General features: G+C 46.3%; 1 protein-coding gene across 5 annotated transcripts in view; it reads right to left on the minus strand.

Annotated features, from left to right (window-relative positions):
- STS (steroid sulfatase) overlaps nt 1-26,699 on the minus strand; it is a 387,926-nt gene that overhangs the window by 350,922 nt on the left and 10,305 nt on the right. For all 5 annotated transcript variants that reach the window (XR_009517951.1, XR_009517950.1, XM_060001752.1 and 2 more), the window contains exons 2-5: nt 6,773-6,913; nt 3,219-3,340; nt 3,003-3,125; nt 1,135-1,558 (exon numbers count right to left, since the gene is read on the minus strand). Coding sequence is in view for 3 of the 5 variants with exons in the window: in XM_060001752.1 (XP_059857735.1) it covers nt 1,135-1,558; nt 3,003-3,125; nt 3,219-3,340; nt 6,773-6,913 (810 nt within the window). In the remaining 2 variants the exon portion in view is untranslated. The remainder of the gene's footprint in view (nt 1-1,134; nt 1,559-3,002; nt 3,126-3,218; nt 3,341-6,772; nt 6,914-26,699) is intronic.

Here is a 26,699-nt window from a genome sequence, read left to right on the forward strand (position 1 = left end):
TCAGATTCAGCCAGGACCCCAGCACCTCCCTACACAAAGTCTGAGGACTCACAGTTCTCCACCTACAGTCAAGAGCTTTTCCCCTCTTCCCTTCTTGGTCTACCTGTGGGAAGTTCCAACGATCCAATTTTCTACGCCACCACGTACTGAGCTATCAAAGGCAATCCCACAAGGGACAGATCTGCGCCAAGCGCCACGCCCACGATGCGGGTGTCCGTTCAAGTTATGGCCGCCTCTGGCCGTGCGGGCCGAGGGGTAGGCTGACCGTGAGCACTGATAGCTCCACAGTGTCTCCAGGTTCAAAATCACGGACGGACACAGATGTTCACCAGCGTGCTGGCCAGCTGAACATCTTCCCCTTTCTCTTAAGAATCGAATTATCAATATGTCCTTCATCACGCCATGTTGCCAGCTTCCTCCACTCTCTGGTGCCTGAACAGACCTGCTCTCGTGGGCAGGGCAAGCAACCACCAAGGCCAAACATCTGATTTTCACACTGCGTTCCCACCTTTCTCTATAGGACTATCCTCTAAACTTTTAAAGGCAACAAAACAATTTTGTTCGTTTTTAACAGCAAGTGTTCCTGAGACAGACTGCTGTGAAGCCCTCCGTGGATGGCTACCCCCTTCGCTGACCGCAAACACCAAATCTACAAACTCAAGAGGCCCCAACAGACTCCCAAGAGATCATCTGCTTCACCCAGCTGACTCTCAGAGTTGCTCTGCTCGGAAACGTGCCCAGAATATTGCGGATCTCCTCACGTTGTTTATGTCGTATAACATCTACAGTAAACAATACACATGACCTTTCCTCTCTTAATCACACACCTGAAGAGTAAAGACCGTGGTGATGCCTTAAGGTCCCTGTTGTCACCCAGACATTTTTGGGGCATGGCCTCATAAGCAGAGGACGTGCGGGAAACTGGCAAAACATCTCTGGGGGGAGCCCAGGTCATGGCAATTCCCGACCCACTCCCCCCACCGCCCAATACACGCCCAGCTGGAGAAATCTCCCAACCACAGAAGGGGAAACATGGCTCAAAAGGCCACCCCGGTTCCTCCACCTCCATGGAAACACCTGAAATAGCATATGACATGTGTCCCAGGCAGCATCAGGCTGGGAGGCGATACCTACCGTTGTATGAACTGGGCCGCGTCCGCTGTGAGCCTCTGCGTGAGGTTGTCATAGGACATGGGCTGCTGGGTGATGTCACGGTTCCTCATGAGGAAGCAGTTCAGGGGCCGGAAGTAATGCAGGAAGCACAGCAGGCCGCCGAGGACCAGGGCGGCCAGGAAGAAGAGGCAGAAGAAGATGCAGGGGGGAACCTGGATGAGCCCCAGGCACCTGAGCACGGCCAGGGTCAGCAGCGTGATGGCGATGACCTGCAGGGGGAGGAAGACCAGCAGCCTTAAGGCCCTGGTGAACACGCTGCCTTCTCCCGGCTTGCAGTCCCGCAGGTTGGTCACGGGCAGCCCGTGGAAATAGTCGAAGCCATGGCTCAAGGGGTGGTGGCAGAGGTCCGTTCTGTTGTGACAGCTGGTGCCAAGGTGCCACTTCCCTGAGCAGACAAACAAACAGGTGGCATGTTTAGTCCCCATGAGCACCCCGACACGAAGGTCAGCTTCTGAGTTGCGCATGCTGGAAGGCGGCCTCTTTCTGCATATTCATCAGCCAAAACCATTCTACCGTTTCCACCTCCGTTTCCAAAAACGGTAGGGTAGGAACCACTCTCTCCACCAGAAAACAAGAGGGGATTCAGTGACTGGAAAAAATACAAATAAAATGAAAGACACACACCTCACATACTTCATAGGCAGGAGACAAAACTACATAGATGAACACCAACGTTTTTGGGGGACATGTGTTTTTTTTTAAAGACATTTCCTTAAAAGGAAAGTCTTAAAACCAACTTGATTTTGTCCCTGAAATGTCAGAAGTGGAAATGAATCCATATGTAAAAACTACCCCTGAGGCATGAGGAAATCATACTCATAACTCAGTAATTATTGTAAACACCTATAAACACTTCTTATAAAATGTGAACTGTCCGGGACTTTCCTGGAGGTCCAGTGGTTAAGGCTCCGGGCTCCCACTTGCAGGTGACACGGGGTCGAGCCCTGGTCGGGGAACTAAGATCCCACATGCCACGCAGTGTGGCCAAATAAAAAAACGGAATAAAAATGAGGGCTTCCCTGGTGGCGCAGTGGTTGAGAGTCCGCCTGCCGATGCGGGGGACGCGGGTTCGTGCCCCGGTCCGGGCAGATCCTACATGCCGCGGAGCGGCTGGGCCTGTGAGCCCTGGCTGCTGAGCCTGCGCGTCCGGAGCCTGTGCTCCACAACGGGAGAGGCCACAACAGTGAGAGGCCCACGTACCGCAAAAAAAATAAATAAATAAATTTAAAAAATTGAAATGTGACTGTATCACTAAATACAGAGAAAAAGTGATGGTGGTTTGACAAAATGTGGGAGGAAAGAGACCGGTTATTTTGCTCCCATGAGATGTTCTAGGGTTCCTCTGATGACCTGCATAGACCCAAGTTTATCAAGTGAAAGGGGAGAAGGATTCGTTCCTACCCAGGGGATAAAATCAGTGGGAATGTCAACTGAGAAAAATTCAGACGCAATTTTAGTACTGAAACGTAAAATGCAAACCTTTATCAATAGTATGGTGTGTGTGTTTGTGTGTGTGTGTGTGTGTGTGTGTGTGTGTGTAGTTTTGCATGCTGTGTGTGTGCATGATTAGTTATCCATTTCACCATCCATCATCCATCCACACACATACACACACGTACATAAATAAGGACACACATCTACACATTCCAATAGCACATATAGACGCATGGTGTTTGAACTTAGCATTGCAATAATTTCTCCCCTACTTACAGTTGTGCAAACGCTATCAGTCAGTTCATCTTCAAGAAGGCTGCTCTCATGCCCTCCCCAATTTCCCACTCACCCAGGTCCTCGCACCGCCCCCCCCCCCCCCCACCAGCTGCCCATACCTATCAGAGCTGTGGAATAGCCTTGATTCTTCAGGAGCTTGGCGAATGTAATCTCACTGTGGGGAAGTCCTCCCGAAGAGGCGGAGAAGACGAAAACTCCCACTTGGGACCGAGATGCCATTCCTAAGCCAGGAGAAACCCACCATTAGGACAGGGGAAGCCCTAGGACTGGGAGGTGGACCAGGGCCGCAGCGACGGAACCAGGAGGTTGGGTACCTGAGCGGATGGGATACCGGCCCGTCATGAAGGCCGCCCTGCTGGGTGTGCACAGGGGTGATGCTGCCAGGTGCTGCGTGAGCTTCACTCCCCCTCTGGCCAAGCGGTCGATATTGGGAGTCCTGGAACAAAGACTCAGGTCATTCCTCGTGACCCTGAAAAGAAAGCTTTCTCTCTGGCTTTGTACAGTGAGTTGCTTGTCACTTATCCAGGGAAACTGCGATGGGACGGGGGAAGGAAGGGGACACAGCACTGAGACTCAGAGTGACAACAGAACCACACTGAGGATGAAATCATCCAGGTCTGCCCTCTCCAGGGGCCCACCCATGCCCCCCTGGGGGCTCTGAGCTGCTGATTTAGGAGAGAAGCCAAGTCCTTCCAAGGGGCTGCTCTGAGAAGCGGGAGGGGCAAGGGTCAAGGTCTCTGTCCTCCGTCACCTATGCCCCCCACCAGCTACCTCCGTGCCCCAAACGAGAAAGCTCTGGGAGCAGCCTGACTCTTCTCTTGCCAACTACAGCCAAAGAGAAGCTCCTAACCAGTTCTCACCAGGCTCTGCCGACTTTCCACATGGCCCCAGGGAGAACAGGGTGACGGCACCGTCCGGGGAAAGGGACGATGGGCTCCAGGTGCACTTACCAGGGATCGGTAACAAAGGGGTCACAGACTCCAGGGAAAAGGGACACAGCAACATGGAAACACGACATGCCGTGAGACACGCACACCCTCTGGGTGTCTTTTTTTTTTTCCGCTAAAGAAACACTCATTTATGGGCTGACTTCTAGGATGACGCCTTATGCAGGACAAGCCATCCTGCCACCTCTTATCCAGGACTGGTGTGGTCCATCACCTTAGGAAATCATGCCAGACTTCCTAGGCATTCAGAGGGGAAGTTCCTTCAGGGCTGGGTTCACGCTGAGTGACGATCCCTTATCCTCCAGTGGGAGCCCCAGCGCCTGCCTCTCTGCCAGGCTGCTCATCTTCTATACTTCAGTTCTGAGCATAGATGGGACTCCCCCCACCCTGCCATGGCCTCCTTGTCCTGCGGGAGAGGCCTGTTCCATCTGTAGGATGTCAGTCCCTATCCCCCATCACGGCAGCTTCCTCCCTGTAAAGGGACGGAGTGGCTAACGGCACTCCCCTCCAAGACTTCTGCCTGTGGCGTGGGGCACGTATCTTGTTCCGTTGTGACGCCACTGCTTCCCTGGTTCAGCGCCCACAGGCTAGTCCTGTAACAATGCATAGCTCGAAGGGGAAGATCACGGCATTGCACTGTAATGTCAAGCTGCTCGCTCATCTATTAGTTTAACTTATGCCTTTAATTCTCAACATTTCCACTTTGCTTTGGCCTTAAATTACAAGATTCTGAGAACACTGAGGCTGTCTGTATATTTGACTTAATCCCCCTAGTGCCTAGACTGGCCACTGAAAAATCTGACTCTTTTGAGGTGTGATATTATAAAACGTAAAATGGAAAATGTCCTTCAGAAAGAACTGGGGAGGAAGTGATAAATTGGAATTTGGGATTAGCAGATACAGACTAGTACATATAAAATAGATAAACAACAAGGATTTAGTGTAGGACACAGGGAACTGTATTCTTTATCTTGTAATAAACTATAGTGGAAAATGGAAAAGAGTCGGAAAAAAAGAATATCTACATATATAAATGTATGTCTAAATATATACATAGTATATATATATAAATATATACATATATATTGATAGAAAACTGAATCACTGTGCCGTACACCTGAAACTAACACAACATGGTAATCAACTATACTTCAATTAAAAAAAATAAATAAAAGAACTGGATGCTAAGATGGAGGACGAGGCGGATTTAGGGTATTCTTTTTTTTTTTTTTTTTTTTTTGCGGTACGCGGGCCTCTCACTGTTGTGGCCTCTCCCATTGCGGAGCAACAGGCTCCGGACGCGCAGGCTCAGCGGCCATGGCTCAGGGGCCCAGCCGCTCCGCGGCATGTGGGATCCTCCCGGACCAGGGCACGAACCCATGTCCCCTGCATCGGCAGGCGGACTCCCAACCACTGCGCCACCAGGGAAGCCCTAGGGTATTCTTGATATGAATTCTTACTTAGGATTTTATAACCCTTTTTTTCTTTTGGATAATTGGCAGACACTGAACCTTAAAGGCTTGACTGTGATTTTTTAATTAAGACACCTTAGTAGGAACAGTTATCTATTATCTCACTAAAGTTTAGGGATATCATATCTAATATTATATCTAATACTCATATCATATGGTATTTTAAAATGATACTTAAAATGAAAAAAAAATAAATTGTGACCTCGATAAGAAAAATTATTCACAAGGTTCATGTCTGAAATGCCTAACAGTGAGATCTAAACTTTTCACAAAATGAAGCAGAAGGTGAGGAAGGAAACATATGTGGTCAATTAAAATTTTAAGAGAACACTGAGTGCAGATCTTATCCTTGCACGTGCTTTAAACAAAATCTAACAAACATCATAGGTCAGCATACATTTTAAAAATAACACGTGACATCTGACACACAGAATCAGGTTGGAAGTGACGTCACATTCGGCTGCCTCTTGCAGGCCGGGTCCTTCTCAAAAAGTGTAATTTACTTCATTTTTGTTTGCTGTGCCACATAACGATGAAACAGACGTCCTGAGATGCACGGTCATGTTGTACAGAAGAGGAGGACCTACAGCGAGTGGTGTGAACACACATCGGACCCTGTGGCACTCAGCAGCACGTCCCTGTGAGCTTCAGCTAATTATCTGTAGCTCTTCCGAGAAAATTCTGGTGAATCCCACCCTCTCCTTTCATTTTGTTTGCGCTCATCACATGTGAGGTGAAGCTCTCCACAGAACCACAGTTATGTCAACATTTCCCCATGATCACACAGAGAAAGTGCACCCCTAAGACCAATATTCCACTGCACCCTGACCGACTAATTCTAAACCCAAGAGCCCTACACCGGGGGGCTGGGGAACAAAACACCCTCCTCTGTCCGAGTCTGGTTCCCACTGTGTTTTCCCTACCATTGTAGTCACCCCTAGCCCTTGAAAAGTTCTGACACCATCAAACGTGACACGTGTCCCCAGGACATCTGTCCCTGGCCGGTGTGTCTGCATGAGAATCCAGCACAGCCTGGCCCAGAGGTGAAGGAAGGTACAGAGGTGACAGCGAGGGGTTGACAAGGGGGGATGGATTGGGTCCCAATGGGAACGGAGCCAGAGGCCGAAAACAGAAGACAAAACAGAAGAGGCGAACCAAAGGGAGGGAAACATGATGATGGGAAAAAAGCCACAGACTGGGGGCGAGGAAGAAAGAATTATGATGAATACCTTCCCAGTGAGCCGTCTGAGTTCATCCAACAGTGATTCGAATAGATAAGTCATCACACCTGCCTACTAACGCCTGTGTGTGTCTACGTAAAGTCGTACAGGAAAGTGCGCCGTTGGGGGGCTCTGAACGTTTCCCCATGGCCTGTGCTCTGTGAACATGCGCTGCCCATCCCAGGACGGCGGCCCGTGAAGGGAGCCCTGTGTTTACACGTCACCCAACCTGAGGGTCTTGTTTCCATAGCAGCCAGGATCCCCAATGCCAAGGTCGTCGGCCATCAGCAGGACGAAGTTGGGCGTTGACACCGCATGGCTCCGGGCCTCATAGATGAACAGCAGCAGAAGCAAAAGCGTCCTCATCTTCCTGCAAAGGGCAAGGGGAAGAGAGACATGAAGGATGCTGGCCTGAGGCGGCCTACCCTCCTTCTCTGCGACCCTCCCCCTCCTCCCAGTAGAGGACGTTCTGTCGACCCGGCCACCCCTGACGACATGGGCTGCAAAGCATCTAAGACATCACGCAGCGAAGAACTGTATCCTCTCTGTCCTGTGTGTCTGTTTCCAAAACAAACACTTCTTTCTCCCTGGATAGCAGTGACCTCTCCTTTCTACCCCAAACCAAAACATAGGCTCTGTCTAGAAAAATGAAGACACAATCATCTCTTTATGGAAGGCGGGCTCTGTGTCATCAGCTGAAAGTTCTCTGAACTGAAAAAAAACCGGGCATTTCAGGACAATCCAATTGTCAATGTCAAATCCTTTCTAAAACTAGCCACGAGTTTCGGCGTAGCGGCTTTTCAAAGGGAAACACGTAGAGTTGGGCGTGATGCAAACCTTTCCAAGCTCAAGGAAGACATGGTTCACAGGTGGGGCAGCTCTGGGTGCTAGTAGGTGGCAGCAAACGCAGTGGAGGGGAGGGAAAATCCAGCCACCTTCTATGGCTGTCATCCCAACGCACACTCACCCCCCTGCCCCGGCATTTCACCCCTTTCAAGAACGACGGGCCGGAGGACTTTGGGGGTGGATGCACACCTGAAACTCCTGCTCTGATGCCCGTAGGAACTACCAAGTGAACACTCAGGAGAGGGACAGAACCTGCCCGCGTCTGAGCAGCTGGGGGCAGAAGCATCCTCAGGCCTCTCCCCTTGGGTGGGGTTCAACATCCTCGGGGCCAGAACAAGGGGCCAGACCGAGGGATGGCCTGAGCTATCGCTCACCTCGAGAGAACTCAGGACTTAGGGAAACGAGAGGAAAACTTAGCAGAACCTGCGGCATCAGGAACTCATCGGGGGCGGGAAGGGGCCTGGGACGTGCAAACCCCACGGGAGCTGTGGGGTTCCACAGGAGGCATGATGGCCACATGCAGCAGAAATCCCATGAGAGTTTCGTCGGAGCAAACAACACGGGTGCTGCTTCCAGAGGACACCCGGACGCCAACCCAGCCACCCTCACGTGGTCCTCTTCTTTTACTGCACCCCCTTGCTCTCCGTAACACGGATCCTCACCTAGAGTGGGATGTGGAAAGACAGCCCAGCCCCCAAAGATGTGCAGGCCCTCATCCCTGGAGCCCCCTTGGAACGGGACGGTTCTCTGTCATGGGAGCTGTGCTGTGCCGGGACCCCTGGACCCACTCACTTGAGGCCTGCAGCGCACCCTCCCACCCTGACTTGCGCCACCAAAAAGTCTCCCGACGCTGCCTCATGTCCCCTGGGGCATGAAGTCACCCCCAGTGCAGAACCACCGAGTCACCGCCGGCCCATCACCCTCTTCATCATCTGTAAAATCATCGGCGAAACCTTCGCTCCTGTAAGTACACGGTGACGACTCACTCCCTTTGCTGTCATAGGCGGGCAGCTTGGCTTCTGTGGAGGGATTCGGAAGCTCCAGCCCATCTGAGCAACTGACTTTCTCCTTTGCACCCACTAGTACATCTTCAATGCTAACAGGTCACGTTCCTCGGCCATCCCGTGTCCCTGTCGGTCACAGAAGCCCTTGCATTCCTGGGCATGTGGGCAACAAGCTCAAAGAGGCTCTTCAAAGAGGACCTTAGGCTCTGAGCATTCCTTTTCGTCTTGCCTCACCTGTGACTTATCTGTCTCTAGTCCACGTGGAACATCTCTCCCCACCACACCTTTTCATCAGATGTTCTGCTCTCCGAACAGTCATCTTGCCAGTTGCCTTTCTGAGTCCAGATCAAAGGACCCTCACCCCCAGTGCGTGGATAACTGGAGCCATACCTTTCTCTCTTGACCTACTTTCAGTCTCCCCTCTCTGTCTCTCAAGGATCTTTTCACAAAGGCAAACTCGGCGCCCTTTGTCTAAAGATAACGAACCAGGGAAATGTGACCATTCAACGAGCTCTTCTAGAGCTCACTCTCTCATTCCTGTCTCCTGCGTGCTCTCTTTGGTGGCCTGTCTTTGTCGGGGAGTAGAGGCATGAGGGCAGAATGAAGAGTCAAGGGTCTCATATCAGCTCAGGCCAGCCGCTACGAGGCCTGCGCCACTTCCTTGCGTGGGTGACTCATCCACATTTCACCAAGATGCCATCTCTGCGGTCGGGCAGTCAACTAAACGCCTGTTTCTTTTTTTTTTTTTTCAGTGCAGAGAACTTTCAGCTGATGACACAGAGCCCACCTCCCATAAAAAGATGGAAAGAAAGGGTCTCCATGAAACCAAGATCCCCGCACCCCCATGTTCGTCACAGCATTATTCACAATAGTCAACACACAGAGACAACCTTGGTGTCCACGCACGGATGAAGGGATAAAGACAATGTGATACAATGGAAAGTTACTTAGCCTTGAAAAGAAAGAAATCCTGCCACTTGCGACAATATGGATGAACCTGGAGGATGTTATCCTAAAGGAAATAAGCCAATAACAGAAGCACACATACCGCATGATCTCACTCATATGCAGAATCTAAAAAGAGAAAGTTCAACTCATAGAAACAGAGAGTATAACTGCGGTTGCCCCGGGCGGACGGGGGGCGGTGGCACAGAAGAAATGGGGAGATATTGCTCAAAGGGTATAAGCTTCCAGTTATAAGATGAATAAGTTCTGGGAAGTAATGTGCAGCAAGGTAACTATAATTAATAACACTGTACTGTATACTTGAAATCTGCTTAAACAGTAGATCTTAAGCACTCTATCCATAAAAAAAAGTATTAACTGTGTGGGGTGACCAATGCGTTAACTAACTTGACAGTGGGAATCCCTTCATAACGTATATGTCTATCAAATCACCATATTTAAATATACGCAATTTTATTTGTCAATTATACCTCAACTGAGCTGGAAAAAAAGAGAATATCCCCTTTCCCTCCTTCTAAGAAAAAGAAAAAGAAATAAAGTGTTTCCAAAATGATAAAGTACCAGACAAATGTAACTTGTTAGGAGAATTTTTGTCTTTCGATAGCTTTGCAGCTAAAAGCCATTCACTGACAATTCAACCAAATCCATTTCCACAAATGCCTATAAGGTAAAAATTGGCTAAAAGACACCATGATGGTCTTGTGATGGTTTCATGGTTGAATGAGACACTGAGTCATCCCTGCAAGGCTCCAAGAGGCCAAACGAGATCTTCTATGAACCCACTAAACTAAGTGACAGATGTGGCTTCTGCAGATGAGTTCCAATCCTGGTTCCCCTGCTTCACAGTGGTGAAACCGCAGGACATTTACTTAGCCTCTTTGTCATCATTTTCTTCTGTAAAATGGGGATTATTGTGAGGATAACATGATATACTTAGCACTATGACTCAGTAAGGGACTTGTAGGTGCCAGTACTTGTTAGCTGCAGTTATCAGCAGCATTACTATAATTTTGTGTAGACTCTAATAAGTACAGTCACACAGCTTTAAATGAAGATGTGGGAGGCCAACTAAAAGATGGCCCGATGACACCCCTCCTGGTACTCACATCTTGCATAATCCCCTCCCTATGAATGTGGCTGGACTTTGAAACTTGGTTCTGACTAACAGAAGATAAAAACAGTGATGTGACATCACTTCTGTGATGAGGCTGCAAACGAATATGACCTCTGTCTTTCCAGCAGACTCTACTTCTTGCTGGATTTTGATTAGCTGAGTTTCCACATTGGAGAGACCCCCATGACGAGGAATGGAGGAAGGCCTCCAGCCAAGAGCCAGCAAGGACATGAGACTCTCACGCCACCAGCCTACAAGGAACTGAACCCTGCCTACAAGGATCTTACTGAGCCTGGAAACAGAGCTTGCCTCTGTTGAACCAGTGTTGAGCCAGTGGATGAGACCACCATCCAGGCTGGTACCTTGATCCAAGGAGAGGAGCCAGCTAAGCTGTGCCTGGGTTCCTGACCCATTGAGACGGTGAGATAACAAATGTGTGTCACTTTGAGCTGCCAAGCTTGGGGGCTGTTTGTTACACAGCAGTAGGTAACTAATACAGAGTGCAGTAGCTTAAGATGGGAAGTTCAGCTGTGCTGATGAGGACCTGAAAAAAGCTTTCCATGCTGGTGGCTCAGAAGGTCATGCTGAATGTATTTTAAGAAGATGTTTCATTATTAATGAGTAGGAGGAATTTATATAAGTAATTTAAAGATACATGGCTCAACTTTTATTTAACATAGTTTTGGAAGTCCTAGCCATTGCAATCAGAGAAGAAAAAGGAATAAAGGGAATCGAAATTGGAACAGAAGATGTACAACTGTCACTGTGTGCAGATGACATGATGTTCTACATAGAAAATCCTAAAGATGCCGCCAGAAAACTACTAGAGCTCATCAAAGAATTTGGTAAAATTGCAGGACGCAAAATTAATACACAGAAATCTCTTGCATTCCTATACACTAACAATGAAAGATCAGAAAGAGAGATTAAGGAAACAATCCCATTCACCATTGCATCAAAAAGAATAAAATACCTAGGAATAAACCTACCTAAGGAGGCAAAAGACCTGTACTCAGAAAACTATAAGATACTGATGAAAGAAATCAAAGATGACACAAACAGATGGAGAGATATACCATGTTCCTGGATTGGAAGAATCAACATTGTGAAAATGACTATACTACCCAAAGCAATCTACAGATTCAATGCAATCCCTATCCAAATACCAATGGCATTTTTTACAGAACTAGAACAAAAAATTTTACAATTTGTATGGAAACACAAAAGACCCTGAATAGCCAAAGCAATCTTGAGAAAGAAGAACAGAGCTGGAGGAATCAGGCTCCCTGACTTCAGACTATACTACAAAGCTACACAGTCATCAAGACAGTATGGTACTGGCACAAAATCAGAAGTATACATCAATGGAACAGGATAGTAAGCCCAGAGATAAACCCACGCACTTATGGTTACCTAATCTAAGACAAAGGAGGCAAGAATATACCATGGAGAAAAGACAGTCTCTTCAGTAAGTGGTGCTGGGAAAACGGGACAGCTACATGTAAAAGAATGAAATTAGAACACTCCCTAACACCATATACAAAAATAAACTCAAAATGGATTAAAGATTTAAATGTAAGGCCAGATAAACTCTTAGAGGAAAACACAGGCAGAACACTCTCTGACATAAATCACAGCAAGATCCTTTTTGATCCATCTCCTAGAGTAATGAAAATAAAAACAAAAATAAACACATGGGACCTAATGAAACTTAAAAGCTTTTGCACAGCAAAGGAGACCATAAATAAAACAAAAAGACAACCCTCAGAATGGGAGAAAATATTTGCAAACAAAGCAACTGACAAGGGATCAATCTCCAAAATACACAAACAGCTCATGCAGCTCAATATCAAAAAAAAAAAAAACCAAACAACCCAATCAAACAATGGGCGGAAGACCTAAACAGACATTTCTCCAAAGAAGACAGATGGATGGTCAAGAGGCACATGAAAAGCTGCTCAACATCACTAATTATTAGAGAAATGCAAATCAAAACTATAATGAGGTATCACCTCACAAGAGTCAGAATGGCCATCATCGAAAAATCTACAAACAATAAATGCTGGAGACGGTGGGGAGAAAAGGGAACCTTCCTACACTGTTGGTGGCAATGTAAACTGGTACAGCCGCTATGGAGAACAGTATGGAGGTTCCTTCAAAAACTAAAAATAGGGCTTCCCTGGTGGTGCAGTGGTTGAGAGTCCGCCTGCCGATGCAGGGGACACGGGTTCATGCCCTGGTCCGGGAAGATCCCACATGCTGCGGAGCGGCTGGGCCCGTGAGCCATGGCTGCTAAGCCTGCGCGTCCTGAGCCTGTGCTCCACAATGGGAGAGGCCACAACGGTGAGATGACCGCGTACCGCAAAAAAAAAAAAAAAAAAAATAGAGCTACCATATGACCCAGCAATCCCACTCTCGGGCATATATCTTGAGAAAACCATAATTCAAAAGGATGCATGCACCCTAATGTTTATTGCAGCACTATCTACAATAGCCAGGACATGGAAGCAGCCTAAATGTCTGCTGACAGAGGAATGGATAAAGAAGATGTGGTACATATATAGAATGGAATATTACTCAGCCATAAAAAGGAATGAAATAATGCCATTGCAGTGACATGGATGGACCTAGAGACTGTCATACAGAGTGAAGTAAGTCAAAAAGATAAAGACAAATACTGTATAATATTGCTTATAGGTGGAGTCTAGAAAAATGGTACTGATGAACTTATTTGCAAAGCAGAAATAGATCACAGATGTAGAAAACAAATGCATGGATACCAAGGGGGAAAGGGGGTGGGGTGGGATGAATTGGGAGATTGGGATTGACATATATACACTACTATATATAAAAGAGATAACTAATAAGGACCTACTGTATAGCACAGGGAACTCCACTCAATACTCTGTCATGGGCTCTATGGGAAAAGAATCTAAAAAAAGGGGGGCTATAGGTGTATGTATGACTGACTCACTTTTCTGTACAGCAGAAACTAAGACAACTCTGTAAAGCAACTATACTCCAATGAAAGTTAATGATAAAAAGACCAAGCTCACTCCCGAAGCAAAAATCAATGAAATAAAAAGTAAAGACACATGGCTCAGCTCACCCACCATGTGAAAAATGAATTTTTGTTTTACAATTGAAAGTTGAAGATACCAGAAGAGGAATAAATGTTCTTGTGGCAGACACGTGTGAAAGAGATTAAATGGTGTGAAACTGAGACTCTGTGTGAATCTTAAGTAAGTCTCAGCCCCAAATCCAGCTACTCAGAGACCTACTTCGGGCTACTACGCTTGTACTGTACAGAAAAATCAAATATGATTTCTTTTCAAATAAATTTTTCTTCATTCTGTATTTACTTATATTCTAAGTGTACACAAGAAAAAACACACAAACCAACCATTCAGAGAACCACTCAGGTCCTGTGTTTCTCTCCAGGTTTTTCTTTTTCCTATGCTTGTGTCAACAGCTGAATGCACGGCACTCCTATGACTCTGTGCCCTGGACGCTGTTTTCGTTTTTCCAAGCAGATCTCTCACTATAGGGCGGAGAAAAGTCTAAGAAAGAGCAGGGGTCAGACGTGGAAGGCACTGTCAGCACACGAAGGACGTTCATTTTTATCCAGAAGTGATGGAGAGACAGTAAAGATTTTAAGGAGGCGGGGGACAGGCAGGTTTGATTTCCACTGAGATGGTCATTCTGCTACTCTGTGGCGGATGGATTGGCACAGGCTGGAGTGGACATGAAGATAAAGGCCACGACCCTACAAAGATGTCGGTACCCAGAGTAGGTGGGGACAGGCAGCAGAGGAGAACGGAACTGCATTGAGATGCAATCAGTAGACCTCGGTAACTAACGGGACAGGAAGTGTCAGAAAGAGAGGGCCGTGAATGGTACTTCAACTTTGCTCTGTGGAAACAGACAGGGGCCGTTAGCTGTCAAAGAGCACAATAAAGGAGAAAACATTTGGGGTTTAAGATTTTGAATCCTCTCCATGTTAGGATGTTGCTGTAGTAAGGACCCATTGTACACATGGGTGCTCTTTGGGAAAAAAAAAGGCATTCCAATTTTCTGTGCTGTTCAGTGAGAGGGTTAGTTTACGTGTAAAACTTTTTTCTTTTTTTTGTTTTTTTCGGTACGCGGGCCTCTCACTGTTGTGTCCTCTCCCGTTGCGGAGCACAGGCTCTGGACGCGCAGGCTCAGCGGCCATGGCTCACGGGCCCAGCCGCTCCGCGGCATGTGGGATCTTCCCGGACCGGGGCACGAACCCATGTTCCCTGCATCGGCAGGCGGATTCTCAACCACTGCGCCACCAGGGAAGTCCCTATGTGTAAAATCTTTTAATTGAAATCCAATAGGGCAAAAGTCCGCTAATAATTATTAATATCTATATTAATTTCCGAATTGCCAAATGGTTTTGGTTCGCTCACTGCGACCGTGTATCATTAGTTATAGGTCCAAAATGTGTCTGGGGTAGATATTACTAAGGCTAATGTGAGAAATACCACCTAGTCCAATAAAGAATGTTTCAAATTGTATGTTTCTCAACAGCCACTTACAATCCCACTGCATTTGAATTATTATTGTCTGAAGTGACCAGAATTTATTTTTTCCCCACAAACATGGATTAGTACAAAGTGCTTCTAAAGAAGTTTCAAACTGTTAAAAGAGTTAGTTGATAAAAGTACTTAAAAGTTAAATAAAAGTGCTCCAAGATATTAAGAGTATAGCACATTCACTTCTGAAAAACAGCGTAATGTCTCCCCTGCAAAAACTAAATTATTTTTCTGAACAACCTTAATTTGGCAAAAAAGCAAGAAAAAAAAAAAAACTTTTTTGAGAATGCAGCTATTCCTAAAACAGAATTATTGTGAAGCGGAGAGAGAAAAGAACATTTTCATAACTAGAGATGTAATTACATTAAATTTGTCCATTAAAAGAATATTAACACTGCACGTACGTGACAGAAACTTTACCACAGCAAAACCAAAATGTCCCCGATCTAGTTGCTTGATGCGGAAAAGGCTTATTGGAAACAGAGAAAAACCTACATTGCAAACCACACTTTGTTTAGAAGAAATGCCATCTTTGTTCAACCCAAGCTATGTATCATCAATGAAATTTGCTTAACAAAGTGTTACCTAATAAATGTCCTATTTTAAATCCGTGAAGAAAAATAGTCTGACATCAGGGCAGCAAAAACCCCAAATGAATATGTGTTTAAACAGCTGTTTCTATAGATTTAAATACCTATTCAGATTGCTGTGTTTTTTCTAATATAAATATTCACGTCGTATTTATTTAGCGAACCCCGGTTTTTAGTGACTGTGCAACCCTGGCTGGAACTCTGGTCTGTGACTTTCAGGATACTCAAGTACACCCAGTACAGTTAAAGGAGCTGTGCTGAGTATTAATAAAGAAAGGTTAACTTTAAAAAAGTAAGTCTCGCCCAACCTCTCTGTTGACATTTGAAATCTTCCGAACGGTTGGGGAGACAGTCAGTTCTGGATGTTTGAAGACTCTCATGGCTCTCACTCACTTCTTCCCTTGCTCCTGAGTCCAGCTGATGCAGCAAGACACAGGAGGGAGGGCAGCAAAGCAAGGAACCCAGATGGGACCCCGCCCCCGCCATGCCCATGCTGTCGCCCTGTCTGTGTAGGTCTCCGTTCCCACACAATAAGAGGGCCCCCGGCATGTCTAAAAGCCCACCCTGTTTCTGTGCCCACACCTGATGGTTCTCTACGTCTGCCTGGAAATGACTCTGCATTGTTTTCCAATGAGACACCAGAGGGACCGACTCTGAGAGCATCATCACAGAGCAAAATAGTCCCTGAAAACTGTAAAAACCAGAGTCTGAAAAGCATGTGACAGCCCATCCTGTTTGAGTGCCTGAAAAGCATTTCCCCCGCCGCTGACTGTCAGGGTCAATCTCTGGCTGCGTCAGCCTGCACTGGGTACCTCAGCAAAGGCGGAGTGTTCACCTTGAGATAGAGAAACAGAAAAGGCAGGTGCCCTGGCTGGGCTCCAGCTGATTTAATGGCACAGATGTGACTGTGTTTGGCATGAGATGAGATCCCTGCCGGCCCAGTCCAGAAACTGGGGAATTTCTCACGCAAAGGTACCAACGGTCCTGCCATGGCTTAAAGACCCAACCAGGCAAGGCAGCTGAAAGGGAGCCTGCTGCTGGAGCTCAGAGCAGCAGACAAATACAAATTCAACCCCAGTTGGAAGAGTAAGAGCAGAAGGCTTCAGAATGAGACAGCAACGGCAAAAAGCAGCAAAAACAACTCTCACCCCTCACATGGCATCAAACTGTTAGCCTGGAGGCGCCCGTTTTATACAGATTGCTACCTACTTCTCACAACCAACGGCGCAGGCTGTTACTGTGCCCATTTTACAGATGAGCAAAGTGAGGCTGAGAGGTGACGTTATCTGCTGGAGGACATGTAGCCAGTGAATGATGGGGCGGGGGTCACAGCCCAGCTCTGTGGGACGCCAACTCCATTCCGAGACAAACGTGAGGAGAACTGTCCAGCTAAGAGCGGGCTGTAGGGACCGCCTAGAAAGGGGGCCGGGGCCACGTATGCAGGCAGGGAGGATCCTATTTCATTTTATACACGGTGGCGTTATTTGAATACTCATGACGCACTGGGTAGGTTGAAAATTATTTTTGACTGTGATAAAATCCACATAACGAAATTTACCATCTTAACCATTTTTAAGCGTACATTTCAGGGGCATTAAGTACATTCATCTTGTTGAAAACGATCCCCCCCCACCCATCTCCAGAACTCTTCATCTTGCAAAACGGAAATTCTGTCCCTGTTAAACAACCCCTCATTTTCTTCTCCCCCAGCCCCTGGCACCCAGCATCCTCCTTTCTGTCTCTAGGAATCTGATGACTGTGGGTGCCTCTCACCAGTGGCATCACACAGTATTTGTCCTTCTGCATCTGACTTATGTCACTGACCACAATGTCAAGGTTCATCTGTGTCGCAGTGTCACGATGTCCTTGCTTTTTAAGGCTGAATCGTATTCTGTTGCATGGATAGAGCACATTTTGTTTATCCATTTGTCTGTTGATGGTAATTAGTTTTAAAAGACCAAATATAGAAAATGAGACACCAAATCGTTAACCACTATTAACTCTCGCCCTGGTCTTCTGACCACTGTTAGAAAGTTCTCTTTTTTGGCTGTTTGAAGGGTTAAAATTTGCGAACAGCTAGAGATTTTGAAATTATATAATACACCTGTTCATAACATGTTTGATCACTCTGAGCTGTATAGTGCTATCTTTGCTATTTATACATACCTATATAGGATGACAAATACATACTACATACATATATATAGTGACCGGCAGTATGCCAAAATATATATCTCAGTTCATAAATAGGTTACACACATACACATACACATCACCTTGTATTCATATGTTGCAATGTCTATGACTATCAATGTTTGACAAAAGTTAACACTTTAGTGTTTTCCCAAATTTACAAAAGAAATTTTTGTTGCTGCTGCTGCATTATTTTCAGTCTAAGTAGCTGAATATCTCGTGGCCAGATGTCTACAACTAAAGGTTCACTTCTAAGACAAAGGAAGATTAGCAGTTCACATACTCTGCACGTAATAATTCGTAATTATCGTGAGCAAATATGGAATCGTGTTCTCGTGCTACCCGGAAGATATATTACATCATGGAGCTTTGATAAAATGTCATTTTAAAAAAATTTTATTGGAGTATAGTTGATTTACCATGTTGTGTTAGTTTCAGGTATACAGCACAGTAAAATGTCATTCTGCAATGAGTGGATTGCCTTTTAAGATAAGAGGTTGTCTTAACCCTCAACTGCTTTTTTTCCAAAGCAAAGGAAAAATGCCTTTTGAGATGGAGCTGTGCTAAATCTAGCACGTTCACAAATGTGAACAAACAACGCAGAGAATCCCTGCTAGAGCTTAATTCCCTTGCACTTTCTTACACTTTGGAAGGCTAAGCGTTTTTAAAACAGTGTTCTTTATGCGGTTTCAAAGTTCTGTAATTAAGAGATGCCTCCTGGGACTTCCCTGGTGGTCTCCAGTGGTTAGGACTCTGCACTTCCACTGCCGTGGGCCCAGGGTTCAATCCCTGGCTGGGGAACTAAGATCCCACATGCAAGCCCACCCCCCCCCCAAAAAAAAACCAAAAATCAAATAGGTACACTGAAAAACAAAAAGAGAGAGAGGGAGAGAGAGGCCGCCCATAGATAAAGCCAGCTGGAATTAATTGTAACAGTGTTTGTTATCACCATGCACGCCCCTCCTGTAGACTTCCACTTGGAATGCATCTGAGTGACTTCGTAAACGGGATTCTCCCCTTGCTGCTCCCGTTCTAACTACTCCAGCGAGATCCCGAAGGCCCAGGATCTGGGGCACGTCTGTGCACAGGGCACTTATCGTTAAGACAACTGTGTGGGACGAAGCCATCTCTCTCTTGCTCTGCCTAATAATCTGCTCAACCTCCAGTCCTAAGGGCTGTGCCATTATCCACCACGCATCACGGCTCACCTCAGGTTTTCATTCATTTACAACTGGCTGAATTCTACAAAGAAAACTGTGTAACCGGAGTGGTCCTCAAAATTCTGGGGAGAGTCACCCTAGCTGGAGAGTTCTTGGTCCCAGAGAATAATGAGCAGATAGACCATGACACTGGGATATGGAAGGAAGGGTGAGAAAGCCAGGTTTGGATGACCTCTCTAATGCTAAGAGTGATTTAGAGAAGGATTCTGTAAGAAAAACATATATAGAAACGGCTAAGATCAGGAGGTCTGCATGTTCCCCAAATCATATGTGGAAATACTAACTCCCAATGTGATGCTATTTGGAGGTGGAGCCTTTGGGAGGTGATGAGGTCATGATGAGGGTGGAGCCCTCATGAATGGGATTAGTGTCCTTACGCTAGAGGCTCCAGAGAGCTCCCTCACCCCTTCCTCCAGGTGAGGAAGTGACGGCAGGCCGTCTGGCTTATGCAGAGTCCAGTCCCTCCGGCTAGAGTTCTTTGGGGTTCAGGGCTGGAGCCGACAGTGTTGCTGTGTCTACAGAGGTCCTGTCTGCACAGAGTTTTCTCAGGGCCCTCACGGGGAGGAGCAGAGCCTGCGTCAAGACAGATTTGGGATATTCCTGCATCGCCTGGCCAAAACACAGTGCCCCAATCTCACGTGAATTTCTCTTTTTTCAAATTTTAATTTTAGTGGAAGTGTAGCTGATTTACAAAGTTGTGTGAGTTTCAGGTGTACGGCAAAGTGATTCAGTGATACACATACGTATATTCATTCTTCTTTATATTCTTTTCTCACGTAGGTTATCGCAGAGTACTGAGTAGAGTTCCCTGTGCTGGACACACACAGGGATATACTGCTGGTTATATATCTTATCTATAGTAGTGTGTGTGTGTGTTCATCCCAAGCTCCTGATCTATCCCTCCCCACATCAGCAGCAACATGGATGGACCTAGAGATGATCATAGTAGGTGAAGTAAGTCAGACAGTGAAAGACAAATATCGCATGATATCACTTATATGTGGAATCTAATTTTAAAAAAAGATATAAATGAACTTATTCACCCAAATTTCTAACATGCAGTATGAAGGAATGGGCCTACATTATAGTCAATCGGACAGAATGAAAATGCATGAGGAGAAAGACAGAATACAAAGTAGAAAGTGTGGAGCAGAAGAGAAAGTGAGGGCTTTGGAAAAGACATGAACTGCTTCTTTACATCCTGATATTGTCACCTGTGCTGTAAACATCAGAACGCCTCTGGGGTTGTTCCCCCTGCGATACTAAAGCTTTCGTGACGGGGGTGAGGACCGCTCAGGAGGGCCATGACTTGAGACGAGAAAGAAGAACATTATTTTAGCTGCTAGGATCTGGGCCAAGCTTGACCGATTTAACAACCAGATTAGGGCACAAGAAAAAGATGGCTCAAAACAAGTAGGACATCCCCACTGACGGGATGGGCAGCTGTTACTCCGAGGCTCACACTTCAGCAAGCTAGATGACCCTCTGCATTGAAGGAATTTCATAGAAATGATGATGAGCCTGGCCATCTTTCCAGGGAGGATAGGGTACTCCCTCCCCAGCACTCACAGAGTCACTGATGTTCTTTTAGAGATTATAAATAAGTGCATAGGGCACTTACTATAAGCAGAAGGCAAAGGCATTTTTCTAAAAAATTGCTTTGGTCGTTAAGATGGTGCGCAGCTGAAACGCATGGCCTCATCAGCATCAGAACATTCTCCCAGGTATGAAATCCAGCCAGAGGAAGATGCAGGGTTAAATTGGTCCAAAGTGACGGAGTGACCATGTCCTGGGCTGTGAGTCTGCAGCGAACCCGCCCCAAGGTCGCAGGGAACTGTGAGCTGGCCTTGCATGTGCAATGAGACAATGGGACTCCCCAGCACACAGCCCTGTGCGCTTGGGTGTCGGCAGGGCTTACAGCCTGGTCCCCTGACCAGCGCCAGACCCTGCCCTCCATCTTTCCCCCCAAGGAGTCAGCCTTCCCAGGGCCGGGGTCTGGGGAAGCAGGCACAGCCCCCTCATTCCCCATTAGAGTGGCATCCTGCTCCCCTGTTGTATCCACCTCATTGGTCCAGGCAAAAGTGAAAGCAAATTGGAATGGGAAGCTTCCCAGCCTCTTCCTCTTGGAAGCAAGAGTTCAGAAACAAACCAAGGCAGAGGAAGATGCAAACTCCAACAGAGCTAAGCATGGGTTGCTTTGCTTTCTCTGAAACCATCCTCCGTGTCTCAAGATGGTTGAAAGAAACAAATGGAAAGAAGTCCAATAAATGTCATTGGTTAAGCAGAATGCATGTATAAAATCTAGGGACTTCCCTAGCAGTCCAGTGGTTAAGACTTCAAGCTTCCACCGCAGGGGGCGCAGGTTCAATCCCTGGTCGGGGAACCAAGATCCTGCATGACGTGTGGCACAGCCAATAAATAAATAAATAAAAATACAAGAGTTGGTAGTACAGGAACAGAGCACCATCCCTCCCACGGTGCTCATGCAGCCTGCAGATGGTGCTTGGTGTTCAGGGATCACCCCACGCACCCCTCTGTTCACCTCCCCATGACCTTCCCATTCACGCCAGTTTCCCCAGCTCCAGACCTCTGGGCTCTGGGTCTGAATTGGGTTCCCCGGATCTACACTGTCTGGCTCTTTGCCATCGGATCCCAAATACCCTTCGACGACACCCCAGAACGCAAATGCTGACACTGAGCCTCTGTCCACTCAGGAGACAGGTACATAGTTGAAAATGTTTAAAGAAACAGAAGTTATAGGATGTGAGAAAAGCACTGCGCTCACTGCCAGTTAAGAGGTAGAAAGCCAAAGCGACCCCCCAAATGCTCACGTTGACAAGATAAAGCACAAAGCCTCAAAGTCATAATAACTTTCTTCATCGTGGAGAAATTCACATACCATCAAATTCACCACACAGACCAGTGAAAAGTGTACGGCTCAGGCATTCGGTACCTTCACAATGGAATGCAACCATCACCCGTGTCTAGTTCCAGAATGCTTTCATCACCTAAAAGAAAACCCTGCACCCATCTGCTACTCACGCGCCATTTTCTCGTCCCACCTGCCCTTGGCAGCCACCAACTTGCTTTCTCTACGGATCTGAAGATTCTGGATATTTTCCGTAGATGGAATCATACAGTATGTGGCCTTTTGTGTCGGGCTCTTTTCACTGAGCGTCAGTTTTCAAGGTTCATCCACGCTGTAGCCTGTGTCAGTGGTTCATCCCTTTTCACGGCTGAGTACTATTCTACTGCACAGGGCCATGCCGCGTTTCTTTATCCATCTGTCAACGGACATTTGTGTCGCTTCCACTTCAGGGATATTTTAACTAAGTGCTGCAGTGAGCACGGATACAGAGGTTTTTGTTTGAACACCTGCTTTCAGTTCTTCTGGGCAGACACCCAGGAGTGGAGTGGATATGGGAATTCTATGCTTAACTAACTGAGGAAGTATCAGACTATTTTCCACAGCGGCTGCAGCGTTTTACCTTCGCACCAGCAACAGGACACTCTCCATTAAAACCATCATTTTTAAAACCCATCAGAAAGCTGAGGATGCAAGGAAACTGACACGAACCTGAGTCCAGGCTGTGGTGACGCCTCCTCCCAAGATGAGACCCTTGGGTGCTTTCATCCCCGATGGAGAGAATGGGAAAAAGTGGGGGGAACCAGCTGAAACGGAAAGCTGCATTTAACGGCTTCATGGGGGCCGGTGGGCACAGAAGATCAGGAACCCGAGACGGTACGGGCAGACAGCAGTCTGCACCCGACCCTTCGACGCATCCCTACAAGTCTTCACTGGCCCACTGAGTGGTCTTACGCCATGGCTAGGGTGGGGCAGGAAAAGGACAGGCACCCCCCGACCAGGCACTCTGAGCTTTGGCCACGGGCAGTCACACCTGTCCCTGCCCCCCGACCAGGATGGGAACACGGGTCCAGCAAATCCAGGGCAGGAGAGAGAACAAGAAGCTTTCCTCAAAGACCCAACAAGCCAGCAGCCAGGCTGCAAAGCAGAGCGAAATCCTGTGACCCTCACCAGGGCTCAGATCCCAAGCTCTGTGAAAGAGGAAGTGTGGACCCCACAGCAAAGCCCGTGAAGCCAGAGGGAACTGAACCTAATTAAAGCTACGGCAAGTAACATCTATACGGACAGAGTGGCTCGCGCCAGAGGCCGGGTAAACAAGGGGGTGTGATGTTTTCCAGGGGTAAATATTATGCAATGCAGTGTGGGCTATTCTTTAACACTCAATGTCCATCATTAAAGATATATATGTATAAACACACATCTATATGTAAATATGTATATATAAACCATGTGTACACATAGCTATACATACATTAGATGTCAAGTAGCATATGATGTGCAGGTGCTAAAATGATCAGACGTACAGAAAGACAAACACCATATGATAGCACTTATATGTGAAATCTGAAATATAACACCAATGAGCCTGTCAGAAACAGGCTCACAGACACAGAGAACAGACTTGGGGTTGCCAAGGGGGAGGGGAGATGGGGGGGATGGAGTTGGAGTTTGGGGTTTGCAGATGCAAACTAGTATGTATAGAATGGATAAACAACAAGGTCCTACTGTAGAGCACAGGGAACTCTATTCCACATCCTGTAATAAACCATCATGGAACTGAAAAAAATGATCAGGCATCGCCCCTCAAACATCCATAATAATAATAAATATGTCCAAGGATCCATAAAAGAACTTAAGCACGTTCGTTGTCTTCCACATGTAGTGCCTTCTGGATAAATGGTATCTACAGGCTTTGTCAATCAATTAACAGGATTACTAGGCAGTGATTCAAACTGCCTTCAGCTGAAATGCAGTTTGGACATAAATCTATAAGTAGATCCAGTCTTGGGGATACAAAGTTCACAAAGAGCCCCCCGGGCTGAACGGAAGATGTGCCTGCAGGAAACGGGTATCTTCGGGTCCACTGTTTAGGGGAGCATTCTTTGTCCTGAGAGGAAACAGTGAAAATCTAGATAATGCAGGACGCTTCGTGATAATAACGGTCTCTGGGTTAAAGGTTAGTTTGAAAATAACTCTGGGTATCACAGCTGAAGGCATCTTTCCCCACATACAGCTTTGTTCTTTGTGCTCCATGCCACTGGGGTGTCCTCACTGAAAAGCATCTCGTACAAAGCAGACACGCTATCGGCAACGATCCTCAGACGTGGAATCTGCATGAGTTTCAAGCTCGTTATCACTTGCTGACCGATAGCGGTAGCAAGAATAAACCCAGAAGATCGATGGTCAAGCAGCAACGTGATGATACTTAACAGAACATAATTCTACACAATTAAATAGCTAATACCTGCAGCTCCTTATTTACTAAAACGGTACTATCATCATAGAGGAGCTGTATGCATTAGGTGAATACCCAGAGACGTGCACATACTCACTAGAGGGGCATGCAGGGTGATGATCTCATTCATAAACAACCAGAGAATTTTTGAAGTAAAAAAATGAAGATATGATGATTGAGCAATACCACTCCTGGGCATATACCCAGAGAAAAACTGTAATCTGAAAAGATACATGCAGCCCAGTGTTCACCACAGCACTATTCACAGTAGCCAATACATGGAAGCAACCTAAATGTCCATCGACAGCGGAATGGATAAAGAAGATATGATACATATATATATATATATATATATATATATATATATATACACACACAATGGAATACTGTTCAGCCACAAAAAAGAATAAAATAATGCCATTTGCAGCATCACAGATGGACCTAGAGATGCTCATACTAAGTGAAGTTAAGTCAGAGAAAGACAAACATCATATGACATCACTTATATGTAGAATCGAAAAAATGACGCACATGAACTTATTTTCAAAACCGCAACAGACTCACAGACACAGAAAACAAACTCATGGTTACCAAAGGGGAAAGGGGGGGGGAGGGATAAATTAGGAGTTTGGGATGAACATATACACACTGGTATATGTCAAATAGCTAAACAACAAGGACCTACTGTAGAGCACAGGGAGCTATACTCAGTATTTTGTAATAACCTAGAAGGGAAAAGAATCTGAAAAAGAACAGATACATATACGTATAACTGAATCACTTTGCTATACACCTGAAAATAACACAACGCTGTAAATCAACGATCCTCCAATTTAAAAAAGGAAGGTATGATACACTTGAGGCTGGTCACCTCAAGGCGTATCTGCTGCGAGATTCTTGAAAGAGTATTTCTATAGATGGTTTGTGTGCACTGTGGAAGGCACGTGGTAATCCCTGGCACCATCGTGAACTCACTAGGAACAAAGCACACCGCCCCATCCTTTACGATCAAGCCACCAGACCTCCAACTCCTGATAATATCAGGCACAGAATGAACCGTAATTCTAGCCCAGGGTCACGTGACAGTACCTATGACTTGTAGCTGGATAAACAGATGGTCCAAAGGAGTGCTGATTTGCCAAAGAGTTGTAGAAAATGCGAAAGGCTTTTGAGAATATGCTCTACAACTTGGCTCTATTCAATAATTTATACCAATGACGTGTAAGGATGAACTACAAGAATATTTATCCAGCACGTGGGGGAGAGTTTGTGCTTTGGAAGAGGGTAAAGTCTCAGAAAGACCTTGGTAAATGGAACACAAGAGGAAGATCGGCAAAATTAAACTCAATGGCAAGACCCATAACCCACTTATTTAAGAACCATAATCACTGGCACCAGGACGCTGACATTAAGATGTGGCGTGATTGCCGCTCCTGCGAGGGAGATTTTAATGGACGAGAAGTTAAGCATTAGGCAGGTGAGCCATGGAGTGACTTAAAGTCATGAAGGCTAAAGTTCATACTGCTTGGTACCTGTTAATATGGAGATGTTTTGGTGAGCAGGAAGAGAATTTACACTGGACACTTCACACATTAGACCACAGTGGGAATAATATTTTTCAGTTCACATGGCTGCTAGTAAGTACGGGGGACAACCTGGCTATGAGGTGAGAGCAAACAGGATGCCCAGGGGTGCAAAGATCATGTTGTGTATGCGATCTCTCCAGAATCAGGAACACTCCAGAATCGGTAACACATTCATGGCTTCTGCACCAGCGGGAATTTAGTTCCCATATTCCCAGAAGGAGCTTCTCACTGGAAACAGGAACTCCCACCCAGGGCGCGAGAGGCACGTGCCTTTCGATTTGTTTGAGTGGCTTGTCTGCAAAAGAGAGAAAGAATTTAGTGGCTGTCTCAGAGGCCAGAGCTAGGACTTTGTCCAAAATAAGGACCACGACCTTTTAACAGCTGCCAGACCACAAAATGATCAGCCTGTCAGGTCGCATCTATCGGAGATGCACAAAACCCCATCTGTTGGGGATACTGCAGAGGGATTACGTCAGCGAGAAGCAGGGAATTTGAACAAAGTGACTAGTATAATCCTTCCCAGCCAGGAGACTCCATCAGTCCATAAGCAAACTCAACATCTAAAGATATACTGAAGCAGAAAGACAAAAATAAAAGCATACGCTATAGGAAAGAAACCCAACCAGACCAGTGCTCTCCAAGGCACCTATTCACAGGACGCCTACTAGATGGTGGATGGGGTCTGTTGATGAAATAAACTTGATAGGAAGATGATAATTAACAAATAATTTGGCAACATAATTTAATTATGGGTCAT

The sequence above is a fragment of the Delphinus delphis genome, chromosome X, assembly GCF_949987515.2.
Source record: "Delphinus delphis chromosome X, mDelDel1.2, whole genome shotgun sequence".
In the NCBI taxonomy this organism is placed as follows: Eukaryota; Metazoa; Chordata; class Mammalia; order Artiodactyla; family Delphinidae; genus Delphinus; species Delphinus delphis.